The 16,448-nt window shown below is 41.1% G+C and overlaps 1 protein-coding gene across 4 annotated transcripts in view; it reads right to left on the bottom strand.

The window, feature by feature from the left end:
- Positions 1-16,448, bottom strand: part of ANKFY1 (ankyrin repeat and FYVE domain containing 1) — a 35,104-nt gene that overhangs the window by 7,169 nt on the left and 11,487 nt on the right. For all 4 annotated transcript variants that reach the window (XM_082294841.1, XM_082294840.1, XM_082294843.1 and 1 more), the window contains 19 exons: positions 15,530-15,679; positions 14,873-15,038; positions 12,626-12,830; positions 11,810-11,878; positions 10,861-11,060; positions 10,342-10,439; positions 9,731-9,956; positions 8,694-8,792; positions 8,163-8,316; positions 7,082-7,250; positions 5,800-5,918; positions 5,294-5,450; positions 4,134-4,334; positions 2,717-2,893; positions 2,147-2,294; positions 1,790-1,880; positions 1,339-1,463; positions 977-1,123; positions 405-495 (listed from right to left, as the gene is read on the bottom strand). In XM_082294841.1, the coding sequence (XP_082150967.1) occupies positions 405-495; positions 977-1,123; positions 1,339-1,463; positions 1,790-1,880; positions 2,147-2,294; positions 2,717-2,893; positions 4,134-4,334; positions 5,294-5,450; positions 5,800-5,918; positions 7,082-7,250; positions 8,163-8,316; positions 8,694-8,792; positions 9,731-9,956; positions 10,342-10,439; positions 10,861-11,060; positions 11,810-11,878; positions 12,626-12,830; positions 14,873-15,038; positions 15,530-15,679 (2,792 nt within the window). The remainder of the gene's footprint in view (positions 1-404; positions 496-976; positions 1,124-1,338; positions 1,464-1,789; positions 1,881-2,146; positions 2,295-2,716; positions 2,894-4,133; positions 4,335-5,293; positions 5,451-5,799; positions 5,919-7,081; positions 7,251-8,162; positions 8,317-8,693; positions 8,793-9,730; positions 9,957-10,341; positions 10,440-10,860; positions 11,061-11,809; positions 11,879-12,625; positions 12,831-14,872; positions 15,039-15,529; positions 15,680-16,448) is intronic.

Genomic DNA, 16,448 nt, shown 5'->3' with positions numbered 1-16,448 from the left:
GGAAGCTCTCCCAGACCCCATCCTCTACGAAGGAAATAATCAAGTGCACCTTTGCCATCAAGTTCTGATAAACCATTGCCACATTTACCACTAAACTTCTGTTATTGTTGCTCCTCTGTGGAGTGAAGTGCATCACTTTCTTTCCCTGACAACTGGGTATTTAAATCCTGTTTCACTGGAATGTGGACATGATTCCTCATTTACAACCAATCAGAATATTAAATGCACAAGCTGCTTAAAATATGATTTCAGTCAGACTACAAGCTTCTGATCTAAGACAGGATGGAATGTTTCAGCTGGGTTAGTGGTTATACACCTACGTTAAACTACTGGAAGGAACAAGCCTAGCTACATTTGGGGAGGAATCCATTTCCCGGTAAGCACAGCAAGGTGGCTCATATTACCAGTGATGCTTTCTTGTTGTGACTCCAAATTTGGCAGCACATTCATAGCAGTTGGAGCCATCACACCAGGGAGGTTCTTTTGTCAGCATATCTGTTAGAGGTAAAAATGTGAAGGCAAAATGAGCTCAGACACGTCTTGAGTACACTAAACATGAAGGTTTTTTCCAGTTCTAGGTTGCACCCAGTATAATGGATTTAACTACTCTTGCAGGAGCTGGAGTCTTGTTTGCAGGCAATCTGTAGTTGCTTTCAATCACATTGTCCACAGCAACAGTACAGCACCAGTTAAAAAGCAGTGTGTGTTTTGGACCATTGGACTACACAACCAGCCAGGAGTTTCCATGTCTATCCTTCCAGAAAAAGTAGTATCTGACAATCTGCATTGTACAACTTTTCAGCTAATCACAAGAAAAACTAGTATTCCTACCCCCCACTGACAGCAGTATAAAATTCACAAGTTCCACCTCTCTGGAATTACTGTCATCTAAGTCAGATGTCCAGAGTTCTTTCCTCCAAAGTATCCTGGAAGCATAAGCCAGAAGCACTTTCCCACTGCAGCAAGAGGTACTTACCCAGCAGTCTGAAGAGAAGCTGTTTTGTAGCAACTTGATAGTTGAAGATATTGACTCCCTGGTTGTTGTTAACTCCCAGGCGAGCCCCAGCCCTCACTATTGCACGACACAAGTTCGCATTTCCCTTCATGTAAGCCAAGAGGAGCACTGAAAAACAAAAGCCAAACAGCTCCTTGCTAACAGAGTGGCAGATTGTGTTATATTCAGTCTGGACCAGGATTTTTAGTTTTTAAGTTTCTGTGGATTGTGTGCCTCCTACTGTATTTAACATACTACTGCCAATTATTCCAGCTTTAAAAGTGACGTACCACGAATACAACTTGAGTGACTTCCAAATTTAGTAGTTGTTGAGTCTCACCTACCTGTGTTTCCTTCAGCATCAGGTTTGTCTAGAGGGTATTCTGGCATACACTCCAAGAAGAGGTCACAGATGGCTGCTGCGTTATCTTTCCCATATTGTCCCAAAATATGCATTGGTGACTGGCCTCTGGGGAAAAGAGTTTGTTATCCTGATCAAAGTCTGCTTGCTACTGCAGTTACTCATCCAACTCTCCTTGCTTTCAAGTTTGGTTCAGACTTGAACAATGCTACATCTCTGCAACTCAGCACATCATACACAACTCCCCACTTTAACTTTCCTTTCTTGGTGCATATGTATAATTTGCACAGAATTTAGACACAGAATCATTTGCACACTTCCAAATTTGTGTATAAATAATATAATACGAGCCAAATATATTTTTTAAGCAGCATATCAGCACATTTTAAAATATAAAGCGGTTCTTTTAGTCTGTTAAGACTGTAAGTAATTACCTGATATTAAAGGCTTCTGCATCTACATTGCACTCTGTGAGGAGGACCCGGATATTGTTCAGACGGCCATGCATCACTGCCAGATGCAGAGCTGAACAGTAAAAAAAAAAAAAGAAAAAAGAAGGTTCAAGACTCTGAGCATCAGCAATAATTACAGCCTAATAACTAAATGAAACACCCTCCTTCCACTTTCCCAACCTTCCTTCTCAAACAACTCCTTCTGTTTTGATTTCCTGCACTTTTATTCTTTCACCTTTGCAGAGCAAGCCCATTCACAGTGAGCTCTCTAGCACTAGGAGACACCATTAACAGACCTACTCAAGTGTTTTGCATTTACTTGTGTAACTTAAAGTTTACCGTTATTTCCATTTTCATCTACAGCTGCAAAGTCTACTCCATTCTCCAGAAGGACTGAACAAATGGTGGGCAGGTCTTGCTGGGCTGCTAAGTGAAGAGCAGTCTGACGGTGCTTGGTCAGTTCATTCACCTGGGCACCTGCAAGCAGCTGTCAAGATGCAAAAAAGAATATGTTCAAAGATGGTTTCAGGGCTATTTTAGCCAACAGCTCATTTCTGTGAATGAAGCACACAAGACTCTAGTGTACAGAAGTACTTCTAGGCCTCCAGCGTGTATAAAATGGTATCGTGACTGACTGGCTACAACTTGTGTTTGTGTTCAAATGTGCAGAAAGCACAAGGAAAGATTCTTTAAATTGAGCCACACTACCTAGTGATTGCCACAAACCCAACATGCTCAAGTGAAGGCTTTGCTTAAGTGAAGGCTTCTGCAACAGCTCAGCTAACAGTACAGGCTACTTTTCAGAAAAAGTGGTGTCACTCCCACGGGATTGATCAGCCTGCAGGCACTGTGCAGTTAAGGCAGAATGCACATTTTGAAGCAGGGGAATGGTGACTCTCTAGCACACACCAGATTGCGCACAATGATCTCCGAGCCAGCCTGCACTGCCAGGTGCAGAGGGGTCAGTTTGGAGGCATCCTGGACCCGGGAGTTGACATTGGCCTGCACACTGATCAGGAACAGCACGCTCTCGATGTCCGAGTTCTGAACAGCCACATGCAGGAAATTCCGACCTTTATTATCAACCTGTGGCAGAAAGGGCATGTGAAATTAATCCATTAATCCTGCAGAATAAGGTGTTTTATGCAGTAGGACATGTTTTCACTAAGAGACACTTGCTCCCTCTACTTGAACTGTAGAATCTCGTTCTTTTCCCTCGTTGACATTAGAGACTTACCTGATAGATGTGACTATCAAATAACCAAACTGAGAAATTATCTGCTGCAACTGCTCGGTCCAATCTGCCTCACACTACTTTATTTCTATATTATAACCTTGTCATTTCTTGACCCCACACTGGAGAGTATTGTTAGACAGACAAAAGATTAACAGCTGTTGTAGTTAAGTACTGAGCAGCAGTTAATGATAGACTCAAGCTTGTGTCATTTAACTGAGTTTATCTGGCAATTAATCCAGGAGAAGGAAGCAACATGGAATCCTGCCACGCTGATGCAAAGTGTATTCACAGAACCACAGAATGGCTGGAAGGGACCTTCCAAGGTGATCCCATCCACCCCCTGCCATGGGCAGGGACACCTTCTGCTATCCCATGTTGCTCCAAATCCTGTCCAACCTGGCCCTGGACACTTCCAGGGATGGGGCAGCCCCAGCTGCTCTGGGCAACCTGAGAATTCGGTTTTTTTGCTTAATACCAAGTACATGTTGTTCAACTTCACCTTGCAGCTGACCTTAAAGCATATTTAAACTGGCTGTATTTGTAACCATGTTTTACATATATTACAAGAGCTCACTAAGTACTCAAATATTTTACTAGTAATTAAACTTACACAGGATAGGAAGAACCTCCTGAACAGCTGCCTGAAGTGTCACACCAGAAGCTGAAGATACAGTTGGAGGTTTTATAGTTCAGCAGGGCAGCATAGCATCTATTATTCAGTTATTTTAGGTCACGTTTTCTGTTTTGGATAGCTTTAGGAGAGCTGGGTAATAGATTATTTCTGTACTAGTCCAGCACAAGACAAGAGTAGAGTTAGAATTTCCTCCTTATACACACATATGCCTGTTTCTCAGTTCAGTATTGACAAGATAAGAAGATTTGACAAGATACTAACCCTTAATGTTCTTACTCACACATACCACATACACACCTAGTTTCCTAATAAATCCTGCTAAAGAGAATTGGCACCTGGCAAACGGATTGCATGTAAAGCCACAAAAGGATAAAACAGAACCAGCTTGTGGAACAGCTGTTACCACAAACTAGTGCAGTAACAAAACCAGCATGGTTTGAACACTCCCAGCTTACCTGTTCGGCAGCTCCTGGTTCCCTCTTCAAAATTGCTTCAGCTGCTTTATTATTTTTATACGTCATAGCACAAGCAAAGGGAGTCATTCCTTGCCTGTCACGTACATTCAGCTTAATATCTGGATGTGAAATCATCAGCTGAATGATAACGTTATGTTGGTTGCTAATGGCAACATGGATTGGAGTTCTTCCTTCTGCATCCTAGAAGGAAACCAGGAAGTTTGTTATATATAGACTCAGTAGTACACAAATCCTTCCCTAATTTTCAAGGGTCAAAGCAACTTAGTAGTTTAGTCCTGTGACCTACCCAGCTTCCTTCAGCATGGTCACCAAACAGCTGCAGGGTGAGCTCAAACCCACAGTGTAAGAAAAGCAAATTGAGATTTGTTTCTCCAAACAGGCTGACCTCAATCCTGTGCTACATGGCCTTTTAAATAGCTCACCATAACATTTCCCATGTAGTCAGTCATTCTGGGAGCAGAGATTAGCACTCAAATTTAATAGCAAAGTCAGCTGAGGTGTTTAAACATTTGTTTGCATCAAGCAGAAGTTTACAGCCAAGGCTGCTTTGTGACTGTGTTCTGTGATTCATTTTAATGTCACTTTCAACAGCACCAGGACCTAGAAATGTTATCCATTCATCTCTTTTGTTGTTATTTATAAAGCTTCTGTTTAAGGATTACTGTGTAATCGAAAATGAAATGTAACTCAAATCACCTCAGTTTACTCAATAACAGAAGACATTTCCCAAACATACTAACAAAGTAGAGTACTCTGGAGTTTTACACTATAGCTGATTTAATGATTAATTGCAGCACAATACAGCCCTGCTCCTGGCTTTAATTCACACTAGGGACAGAAGACACTGAATCCCATAGTTATATGAGAAAACTAACACTGCAAGAAGTTTTCTGTATCATTATTTTCCTTCAGCATAGCTTCCTGAATTAACCACCATATGGGCAGACAAGCACCAGGGCTGGTAAAAAGGGACAGGAGAGAAAGCAGAGCTTCAGCCAGTCATTGCACTGGCTCAGCTCTAAGAGCAGGATTTTCTTTTCTCTATCAAGCAAAATACACAGCTGAGAGGAAAGTTTGTTTTCACTACGTTAGAGGCAAAGAATCTACTTTAAAAAACTGTGCATGATTTGTTCACACACCTGAGCATTGACATTGGCACCAAACTCCAAAAGGCACTGGATCACCTCCTCTAGTCCCCAGCAGGCTGCCAAGTGTAGGGGTGTCTGTCCATCATGGGCTTCCTCTTCTCCTTCTCCATTTGGGCCTGGCTTTCTGGGACTATTCACATCACACCCACTAAAACAAACACAGTGCGGTCAATTTATTATGTTTAATCCAGATTTAAACTGCTTGAAAAAAGGTCACAGAAAAGATTACAAGAGCTGATCCAGCAACTGCTGACACGTTCTACAGAAGCACAAGTTCCTGGTTTTAGTTTGACTCTTGTCATCAAGAACATGATGCTATTATAGGTAACAGAATGTGTATTTAGGATTGGTCAGAATCCCAAGTGTCACCCACCCAACGCAGCAAAAGCCTAAGGAAGCACATAGCTGTTACTGACTCAAGATAGCATTCAATTAATTTATGCCAGGGGCATCCCTACATGTGTGTTAGAAGGTTTGTATCTTGGAAGGGGTCTGACCTGCGGATCAGGAAGCAAGCAATCTGTTCACTGTTCTCATCAATAGCTCTGTGGAGAAGGGTTTGTGAGCAGCCACTTGGTCCTGACCCCCAACACGTTGCATCACAGCCATGCCTAACCTGGAAGGAGAAGCACAATGACACAGTGAAGGTTTTTTTCAACAGGCTCCTACTATAGTCCCTGACTAATGCTTCTGGAACATTATCCCCTAGAGGTAAAACTTGAGATGCCTTGTCTATTCCTGTGACAGTCACTGAATTTCAGGAAGCTACTTTAAGGTCTTCCAGACCAATATTTTATTGTTTACTGTGTAATCCTTAATTAGACGGTATTTATTAACAATTCAAATATTCATCTATATACTTTGATAGATCTTAAGCAGGATGGACTAGTTACCTCACTTTCAGCAATGACAAGCACCTACAGTAAATCAAGCAGCATCAGCAGACATTGCCTTTGAAGGTCTGGCCCATTTACCTGCTTTCTTACACAATCAACTAAATAGAGAGAGTTTTTTTCCAGGAATTGTTTGCTAATATTTGTATCCTTCTACTAGAGAACTACATACTTGAGCAATGTGGCACTTAAGACTTGTTCCACTCCACTTTACAAACTATTTACACGGTTTAAACATGAGTAGTTAAGAGTGTTGACTCCATAAATGTTCTTATCCAATACCAGCACAGTCAAGAACAGTAACAAGATGTATTTCTCAGGTCACAAGCAGAGTTTTTAAATAGTTGTCTCTAGCAGACAACTGGACAAAGCAAAGTAACTTCCCTTATGAAAAAGACACAAGGAGGTCTACTTGTGTCTCCTAGGAAATCTCTGGCTGTATCACCCATGCCTGAAAGTAAACAGTCTTTAAAGTAAATATAAGCTTTTAAAGGCCTTCTTGGTTCAACTTTAAGATGCAATAAAAAGCAACATATACACTAAAGCATAAAATGAGTATTCAGTTTTATTCAGAAAGCTGATCATTACACAAGTCGTGTATGCTACAGACTGATCTAAGCAGATACCTACTCCTTCCAGATCAAGAATCCAGACAGCATTTTCTATGTTTTTATTAAAGTGGCTGCAAGATATTTGGTTATGCAGACTACAGTATTTATAAGATTCCTGCAGTAAAGAGGAATTTGTGGTGAAGAAAAAGACCTCCAAAAATTAGTAATATTGGACAAGTCTGTTCTCTTCATGCATTGAGTTTGTTTTTGCTGATGAAGCCTTTTGTTGCTAGCAAGATGAAAAAAAGTGAGACTAAACCAACTGACAGTCTTACCAGAGTTGATGCAATATCTTCCAGGTTGTTTTCCAAGGCAAGCCATAAGGGAGGATTTCCTTTCTCATCCGGCACAGACATGTCTGCTCCCCTGGTACAAATGGCATCCACCACGAGTGGGAGCTGGTTTTGGATGGCCAGCTGTAGGGCTGTCTCTCCATCCTGGGTCCTGCAGCAGGGACACTTGCAAGTGTTACAGGTGCATTATAAAGTTCAGCTACAGCACTTTATTGGGAAAGCCAAGAATTATCTCCTCTTGTATGTATTTTTGCTGTGGTAAGACCATCACAAACACACCATGTATTTCATCACAGCTCTGTAGTCTACCTTTCTTCCTCCCTTCACTTTTAGCAAGTGATTGATTTCTAAAGTTGGAAAAACAAGTTAGTGTTCTCAGCTCAGAGACACTCAATTCCTTCAGTGCAGCCATTATTTGTACAGAGTTCCTTCCAAGCCAGCCTGCTGCCACAGAAGCAAACAGCTTTGTCTGCAACGTGGCAACACTTCAAGCAACAGTCAAATACCAACTGTTAAAAAGTTGAGTTAGCACAGCAGCATTAGGCAGTTTGTACCCATGACATTCATTACAGTACAGCTTGCCAAATTTAACAGACAGCCTGTCAGTCATGTAAGCAGACAAATGTTCTGTTAAGTCTAATATCAAGTTGTCTAGGAGATACTGAGGAGGGAAGTTTCTCAGACTCCTGTTGCTGGATCTATATCTAATATATTTTAGATAGTAGCAAACATGCAGCTCTAACAAGCTGGCAAATGGATGAGACAAGAGAAGTTCAGTGCCTCTAGGTCTGTCTCTAGGACTTCAGTCTCCTACAGAGGATGCTGTTTTACCTAGAATTAAGTAGCACCTCCCTCTGCAGCCTCAAGAGGAGGTACTGACCAGTGGAGCTATACATAGGTCCAAGTTAACATATGTAATCCCTCAGCCATAACTAGTGCCACAGAACAGTGCCAAACTGTGTAAATCACAAACTGAAACAAATCTCAAGCCATTATACAAAGGCAGTCACCACCTGCTCCTAGATACATATGCAGGTAAGTGCTGTATCAGTTAGGATCTTACCTGACATTTATATCTGCCTGATGCTCCAGCAGGAAGAGGGCACTCTTACTGTCCTGTCTCTGGATTGCCATGTGTAGGAGCGTCTGTCCGTCTGACATGGTGTCGTTGATGGATGCCCCAGATCCAAGCAGCTGAGCTGCTATTGTGTGCATGCCTGAACAGTTCAAACTCATTAGTATTTTACCTTCCATTCTATAAAACGGAAACACTGAGCCTAATAGAACCCAGTTAACATGCACAGACAATACAGTGATCTGATATGAAAACTGCTAGGGAGTTCACACAAGAAGAATTCCACAGAACTGCAAGTACAGTTCTGGGCAGAAGCTGTAGGACTAGAAATCTTTCACTAAGTCATATGTGAACATGAATTTTAAAAGATGAAGAACCATCTAAAGCTCTTCTTGACAACTCCTCCCTAGCAGCACAAGCCAGAACATGAACACACACCTGCTGTTTTATCTTTAAGAAAATCTTGTTCACATCATAGCTTCCCTATCATTGTAAATTCTCATCTTGAAGGGCACATACCTGTCCAAAGAGCCAATCCCAGCACAGTCTGGTCTCTTGAGTCCTTTAGACTAAAGTCAGGAATAATTTGCAAGTTGTTGGTAGCATGAAGAGCATTAGCTACAAAAAAGCATAAGGAATTAGGGCATTCCTGTACTTGACCTGCAGTCACAAACTGAAAGCTGCAGCAGTAATGTCACATTTTGTAGAAGGTTGTTCCTTTAGCAGTCAGTTTTTAAGATCTGACAAAGTACCTTCAGCTTCCCTGATGTGACACTGCTTAGCATTCAGACAATATTGCCACTACTGCCTAATCTTAACACACGTACTAAGAAAAATTCAATTTTCTAGCTAAGAGGCTTAACCTGTCCCTTTCTACCTGCAATTACAAATATACAAAGCATATACAAAGCTCTGAGAATGAAGAACGGAGGCTCCACAATAGAGCGGCAGCATCTCTCCTTCTCCATTTCCTGGGATGGACAATATCTACCCCAGTTCACCTAACTCCTTCTAAATCCCACTTATGGTAGGAGACAAAATTGGCCCTGCTTTGGCTGTCAAACTCCCATCCTGCTGCTAGAAAGAAGCTGACTAGTAGGATTAAATGAACTCATCTGCTGATATTTAAGCACTCACGTTTCAATTCTGCTATCATTACCAGCATTGCTCTGTATAAAGTCCTCTTACTAAGGACTTGAGGTAGGCAGAAGTCTCACCACAGAAAGATGCCTTTATCCAAAATTGATTCCAGCATTCACCTGAGGCAAATGCTTTAAAGCGATCTCAGTTGTACAGCTAGAACAGAACCTGAGACTAACTGTTCAAGCACATTATCTGCAGTGGAGAATTTACAAACACAGACAAAATAATTTTCTAGTTTTAACAAGCAGATGATTGGAGTTTAAGACTACTTAGCCAGTCTTATTAATTGCTATGCTTAAATACTGTTTACAGGAAGACATGCTTTCTCAGTAGTTTGTCAAAACACAACTTGGATCCCATCCTGACACACCAATTCACAGCAGCATCAACAGTCTGGACCAACAAACACCTACCTTTTTGTTCTAGGATGACTGACACCACATCTGGGTGATTGTAAGCAATAGCCATGTGAAGGGGGGTTTGCAGGTGAACATTCTCTGCTGATGGAGGAGCAGATGCATCCTTCTGCCCAAGAGCCGCTTCTGCCGTCTGGATGTTGGGATTGGCTCCTTGCTGCAGGAGCTCTGCTGTCAGATTTGCTAGGCCGTGCCTGCAAGCTGTGTGTAGTGGGGTTTCTCCCTTTAATAAACAGGATGCTGGGTTAACAGCTTGAGACATGAAGAGAAGCAGCTTTTAAATTATTAAAACTACAAGAGCTGGTGTGAAGAGTTTCACTCTTAGAAGCTGAAGCTCATTAGGAGTTCCAAACTACATGAGTTAGCTTTTACTAAGGATTTTATTACACCAGGCATTGCAGTAAGTGCTAAAAGCATGTTAACAACTGGTGATTCTCCAAGAACAGTGCCACGAGAATGCAAGCGGTCGCTAGTAAATACCTGAAAATATGCAAAGGTTCACAAAGTGCTCCAACTTGCTTTAAGCTATGGTTTAGCTACAAGAGATCTCTGCTATCTTATTTCTGAAGAGAAGTAAGGAAACTTTCAGACTAAGTGTCTGCTTTTACCCATTTGTTTTGGTGGTTGACTTTTGCTCCATGAGTTGCTAGGAAGAGAGAAGCTGCCTCATTTCCTGCACCAGCTGCTCTCTGAAGTAAGCAGTTTCCTACAGAAAAACCATGAACACTGTTAAGAGTGCTACTCCAACCACACTTTGATAATAAGTCTGCTAACACCTTCCCCACTACCTTACAACATTACACTTTGAAGCCAACAAGGAAAACCCTAGGTACTAGCAGTCCCCTTCCAACACTGGACTGTCACATGCACTTTAATTTAGTGATTACACATCTTGAAAGTGTAAAGAGGATATTAGAATCTGGCAATGACTCCATATGTTCTGTCACTTCCTGCAAGTCCAGCTCAGCTTGGGACTGTCAGTGTGCCAGCTGTGGGTAAAGCAACTACCACCTACCATTTATTATGGAGAAAATGCTGCTGAAACCTCATCCAGCTCCTCCAAGTGCAGTCAGCATCAAGCAATTAACTTACAAGCCTTCCACCTACAAAGAAATACTCTGTTTTACCTGTTACTGTGTCTGGAGCATCTGTATTGCTGCCTCGCTGGATCAACCTTGCTGCAAAACTGTTCTCATCAAATGAGGTTCCATTCACAACAGGGGCATCCTCGAAAGGGTTCACAGACTGATCAGACGATACAGTGATATACTGGACTGCAAGCCACAGAGCTGTGCTTCCTTCATGATCCTTCAGCTCCAAGTCTAGTCTAAAAATAAAGAGTTAGAGTCCCCAGTTTATACCTTAAAAAGTGGTTCCCCAACACAGCTTAAGTTTCAAGTGTCTGAACAGCTGTACTAGTTCATCTCATACATCTCTGACAACTTTTGCTTGCCAAGAAGCCTACTGTAGCTCCAGTTACTTCAGAGAATTTGTGAATACTCTAAAACAAGCACAGCACCTTTCAATGACTACTAGATTCAAGCTCACTGCTCCTAGGGAAGTGTAGAATCCCTGGTAGATTTGGGCTCCCACTAAGTGTAACGAAGAGGCAAATCCCCTTGAGTAAGCTGTGTACAAGAACTGCAAATTCAGCTGCAATCAGACAGAGTCAAAGGAAGTGTTCTGCTTCACCACCCTAAGAAGTCACCGGTGTCAGCTTTAAGCAGAACCCAAGCTGAACTCAAGAACATACTGAGATATTTCAAGAGTCTTACTACTTCTTTTAACTCCACTACAAATCAAGCTTCCTACATTACCTCACCTTTGAAATTATTTCAGTCTCTTTGAAAAGCACAGAGATGCAATTTGCTGCTTCTTTACAGTAGAGCAAAATCTTACATGGCTTCTGACATGGTTTTAGCATCTTCACTTATGCACAGCCTTTACACTTCTGCATCCAAAGTTATTACTAGTCTTATTGTAAGGCAAAAAGGCACAGAAGAGTTGTTAAAACCAATTTTCGTATCTTCACTATACAGGTAACCTCAGTGTATTTTACATTCAAGTGAGACTTACTGCTTGCATTGCAGGAGCTGACTGAACACAGGCTCATTCCTGACCACAATGGACACATGTAACGGGGTCCTGTAATTGCAGCAAAGAACAGTTACAGCAGGAATAAGCAAGGCACTTCAGACTTTGGCCCCAGTCACCAACACACCCCTAGGGAACCATGGGCTTAACTTTCATTTCTGCTTAAAGGAGAAAGGCACAAGCACTTCTTTTAAGAAAGAGAAATCTAAACTTTTAGTGAACATGATTCCAGTTAATTTGGTAGTAAGGAACTCATTAATGTAAGAAGTAACTTTACAGGAAGAAGTACAATAGCCTCACCTGTCAGAACTCTGCAGCTGATATATCTCAAGTCTTCTATATTATTTTATGAACTTGCTTGCCAGCCCAACCTAACCTGTGAAAAAGCTTACAGGCCCTACACTTCAGATAAACAAACTGCAGAAATTGGCAGTTTTTGAGAACATTTTAGTTTCCCTGACAGCTTCAGGTATATTATTTGTCATCTTAGTTAGCTTTTACCATTCGATGATTCAATAAAGGCAATTTAACTGTGTACCATGTGTTCTAACACTATCAACTCACCCCAGCTTTCTGTAGATGGGCTACATTTAACTGGCCGTGAAGGGTACCATTCAGCCTGCACAACTTTCTACTTGGAGTGCTACCAACTGGTCTCAAACCAGGTAAATGAATTCCTGGTTCCAGTATCAGCTGTACTTTGCTGAAAGACCTGAAGAGGTTCTTAGGAGGCTGCATCTGATCACCACAGCATTGTCTGTTACACTTGTAGCAGACTTTACATCCCACAGCATTTACCTGCCTTTGTTGTCCTGCATGTTTGGATTGGCTCCTGCCTGCAGGAGGGACTGTGCGATCTGTGCCATCTCTGCCATGACATCCGGCGAGTGCTTCTTGGGGCTGTACGATGCCACAAGGTGCAGAGGAGTCTCCTGGTCTCCCAGTGTAGCAGCATTCACACGGGCACCATTTTTAATGAGAAAGTTTGCAGCAAATTTATCTCCTTTTGTGAAACAAAACCAAGTTATTAATGGATATATGTACCCTATATATTTTATACTCCAGGAAACGGATACATATGACTTCAATCCATACCATACACTCATTCCAACACAAGTGTCTGCTCCTAAAATGCCCCAGCAACAGGCAACTTCAACTGCTTCACTGCAAAGTCAGGATTAAAACACTTCACAGCAAACCCTTTGAAGAAGTGTTTTGCCCACAGATTACCTGTGACTCAAGTTCTCACACCAGCTTATTGTTATAGTGATACTGACTTTGCTCATTCCTCTATCAAGATAAATCCATTGTGCCTTTAATAAAACATTGGACAAACTGTGATACTAAACATACAAGTATTTTTTGAACAAAAGGTACTATTCCAAGGCATTAGTCAAAAGTTTCCAGTTCAAGTTAGCCTGTTGAGTCTTACTACATAAACAGGAATAACACAGCCTTTGCTCTTGGAAATTCAGGCCCTCATATATATATATATACAGGGTAAGGGCTCCAGCAGTGCAGACCCACCATGCACAGCATTCCCAAGAACTCCTTGAGAGCTTCTCAGGAGTCAGAACTTAGACCCACTTTCACATATGAAACCTTGTACTTGAAACCAATATGCAAAGAATAACTTCAGGAAAATACTGGCTGCCCTTGCTTCAAAGGCTATTTTGCATAGACATATTCACATTTTGCTTGGCCTGAATGCAAGAGTGGAGAACAAAGAACACTGTTTTAAATCCATATTGCTGGATTATCTCTATCAACAAAAACAAAAGTCCCATTCTGATCTCCATATATGACATTCCCCCACTTTTCAGTGATTGTAAGTAGTAAGAATCATGTGGCAAGTGCAGACAATTTGCTTTAGCTCCATTTCCAGAACATGTGATTGTTGACTGTGATTAATTCACTGAAGTTGTGGTTACTGAAAAGCAAGTGTTCATTCTCAGAGCTCTAGATCAGACTGAAAGCAGACATTAGAACTAGGGACAAATGCCAGTATTAAGTATGAAGAACAGCCTGCTGCAATTTTCCAGTGTTTTATATGGCTGCAGCCATCACAACACTGACCTATGCCTACAATGTCTCCCAGTCCCGTGGCTGAAGTCTCACTCACAGGATCAGAAGCCAGCATTACCCTGTTTAGACATGTAGGAGATGAATTTAAATTTTTTGAGTTTAAAATTCAGCTCCCAACTTCTTCCTTTACTTCTAGGGGTCCGAGACAGTTTGCTGGTAAAAATAAACTTATGCTTGGCTTTCTGGAAGAGAGCTGCCAAAGACATTGCAGAAATAACAAGCAGCACAAGGTGTTCGCTGCAGATTTTTACCACACTTTGACCACAGGCCAAGATGCTGCTGATCCAAAGCCTTCAGAGTACTGTGTCCATGGCAACCAGAACCTGCTGTGCTCCAATTCTCATAAGATGCATCTTCCACTCTAAGGTGGGGAACAGCTCAATATAATCATGTAGTTGTACTCAGACACCACTCTGGTAACTGCACTGGAGCTTTGGAAATATTCAGACTGGACAGTCCAGGTACCACCACCTGCTCCTCATCTTCTTTCAGTCAGATTTTCCTGTTCTGAAACTGCTATGCAGTGGCAAGGACCCTTACTGTTAACCATATTTCAAAGAAGCATATGCTGCATTCAACCCAAGTCTAGGAAAGGACTTCTTCTTTGTGACCTTTATTTTGTCATGCTCAATTCAACTATTTGTCAGAAAGAATACTGTTAAATTAGAATATTCCCAGTGTCTCCCTAGATTTCTTCCTTTAGCAGGCAATGTTCTACTAGATTGCACCTGGATGTCACAGCATAAGTTTGCCCAGCCAGCAAATTGGCTCTCACATTTCAAATAATAGTCTGTTTGCTCTTATGTCTTAAAAAAAAAGAAACAGGACAAAGTTCATACTTCACTACAATTTTTTAACTGCAGTGTCAACTACAACATGACACAGGAACAGACTTTGAAATATGTATTCCACACTGGGAACAACTGGAAGTTAACAAAGCTTCATATCACATCTCCTTACCTCTCTGGATGGCTTTATGGAGCAGACTCCAGCCTGTCTTGTCTGCCCTATCTACGTCAGCCTTGTGGTTGACCAGTGTAGTTGCAATACTCTCCAATCTTTGGGCCAGGGCTAGATCCAAAGCAAGATCTCCATTGTGATCCAATTCATTGAGCTTCCCAGGAAGCTACAACACAAATACAGCCAACTGACATTACAAGTACTTGAATAATTCTTCCTTGCCTCTTGTTGGGAGACAACTTGTTTGCTAGTTATTTAGAGTTTTCATCCAAGCAGAACAAATACCTGTTACTTCAGCTTTCAACAGAAAAGTTGTCCAAGGAAATGATTCTTACTGAACAGCCACGAAGCAGCAAAGTTGGCTATTATAACCATTCGGCTTTAAATGTACATAGCAATATCAGGTAATGGATTTTATTAGATATATTCTGTTGCATGAAGATGTTTTTAAGTGTTACAAATCACTTCTAAATTATGCCTTCATGGAGCTACTGCTAGATAGACCTCCATTACCTACACAGAAGTAGCTGTGGCAATGCTGAACATGCAAATAAGAATTAGTGAGAAAAATCACTAACGTGGCTCAGACTGGTACTTAGGAACTAGTTACTTGAAACACCAAATTCTAGAAGATAGATCAAGTCAGTCTCACTATACCTGTGAATCCATTTCAATAAGATACAAGAAGACTACATCTTCTCTCTCAACTTTAATGGCCTTATGCAAAGGATATTCTGTCTTTGACTTGAACATTTTATACAATAGCTGAGCACTCATGCTGCTGAAGTCTTCTTTACGCAAGTCATCCTAGAAGCAATAAAAAAAGAGAAGGGTAAGCAATACTCCTGTTATATTTATAGACAAGGCATTGTACAATGTAATTCTCAAGTTCACAAAACAAGTTCAGTTAGAAGTTCCATTTTGATAACATTTTGGCAGGAAAAATCCCAGATAGTCTTTTAAGATTAGGAAGAAACAATCAGGAAGCTTTACATCTTACATTTTAATTTCAAGATCAGTTAGTGAAATTTTTCTTCCTTTTTGTCTACAGACATGGAAAACTAGCATTTTACCAGACACTATAGTGGATTAACATCTAGTCTTTAAAATAATCCTCTACTGACTTATTCTTAACTTTGCCAAAAAGTCCTACAACTACTGAAGACTGATTCATAAAATTATGAATAAAAGTAAACAGAATCTTCGGAATAAGAAGGCCTTAGGTCTCAGTTAGTGCTCATTTGACTAAACAGAAGCAATTTCATTTCCATGTAGAGCTAAGCATCAGAAGTTAGGAGTCAAGAAGAAAGTTGAGTTAAAACTGCTGACCCAAAGGCTCAGACATAATAATCTTTTTTTATGTATTAACATATCAAAACACTTCCCTTTGCCTTAGCATTAGCCAGAGAAAGAAACATCCACATCTAGAGTATGCATTTTAGATTTAGAATAATCTGAAGCCCCCACCCTGCCCCAAGTTTACTGTTGACAAGTCTTATTTTAAAGGCTAACTCATTACTCAGTTAATCAAACTTTCTTCAAAATAAGAGATCAGAGCAAGTGAAACTTCCAAGCT

This window comes from Coloeus monedula, assembly GCF_965178545.1.
Source record: "Coloeus monedula genome assembly, chromosome: 20".
In the NCBI taxonomy this organism is placed as follows: Eukaryota; Metazoa; Chordata; class Aves; order Passeriformes; family Corvidae; genus Coloeus; species Coloeus monedula.
This window is presented reverse-complemented; position numbering and strand designations above follow the sequence as displayed.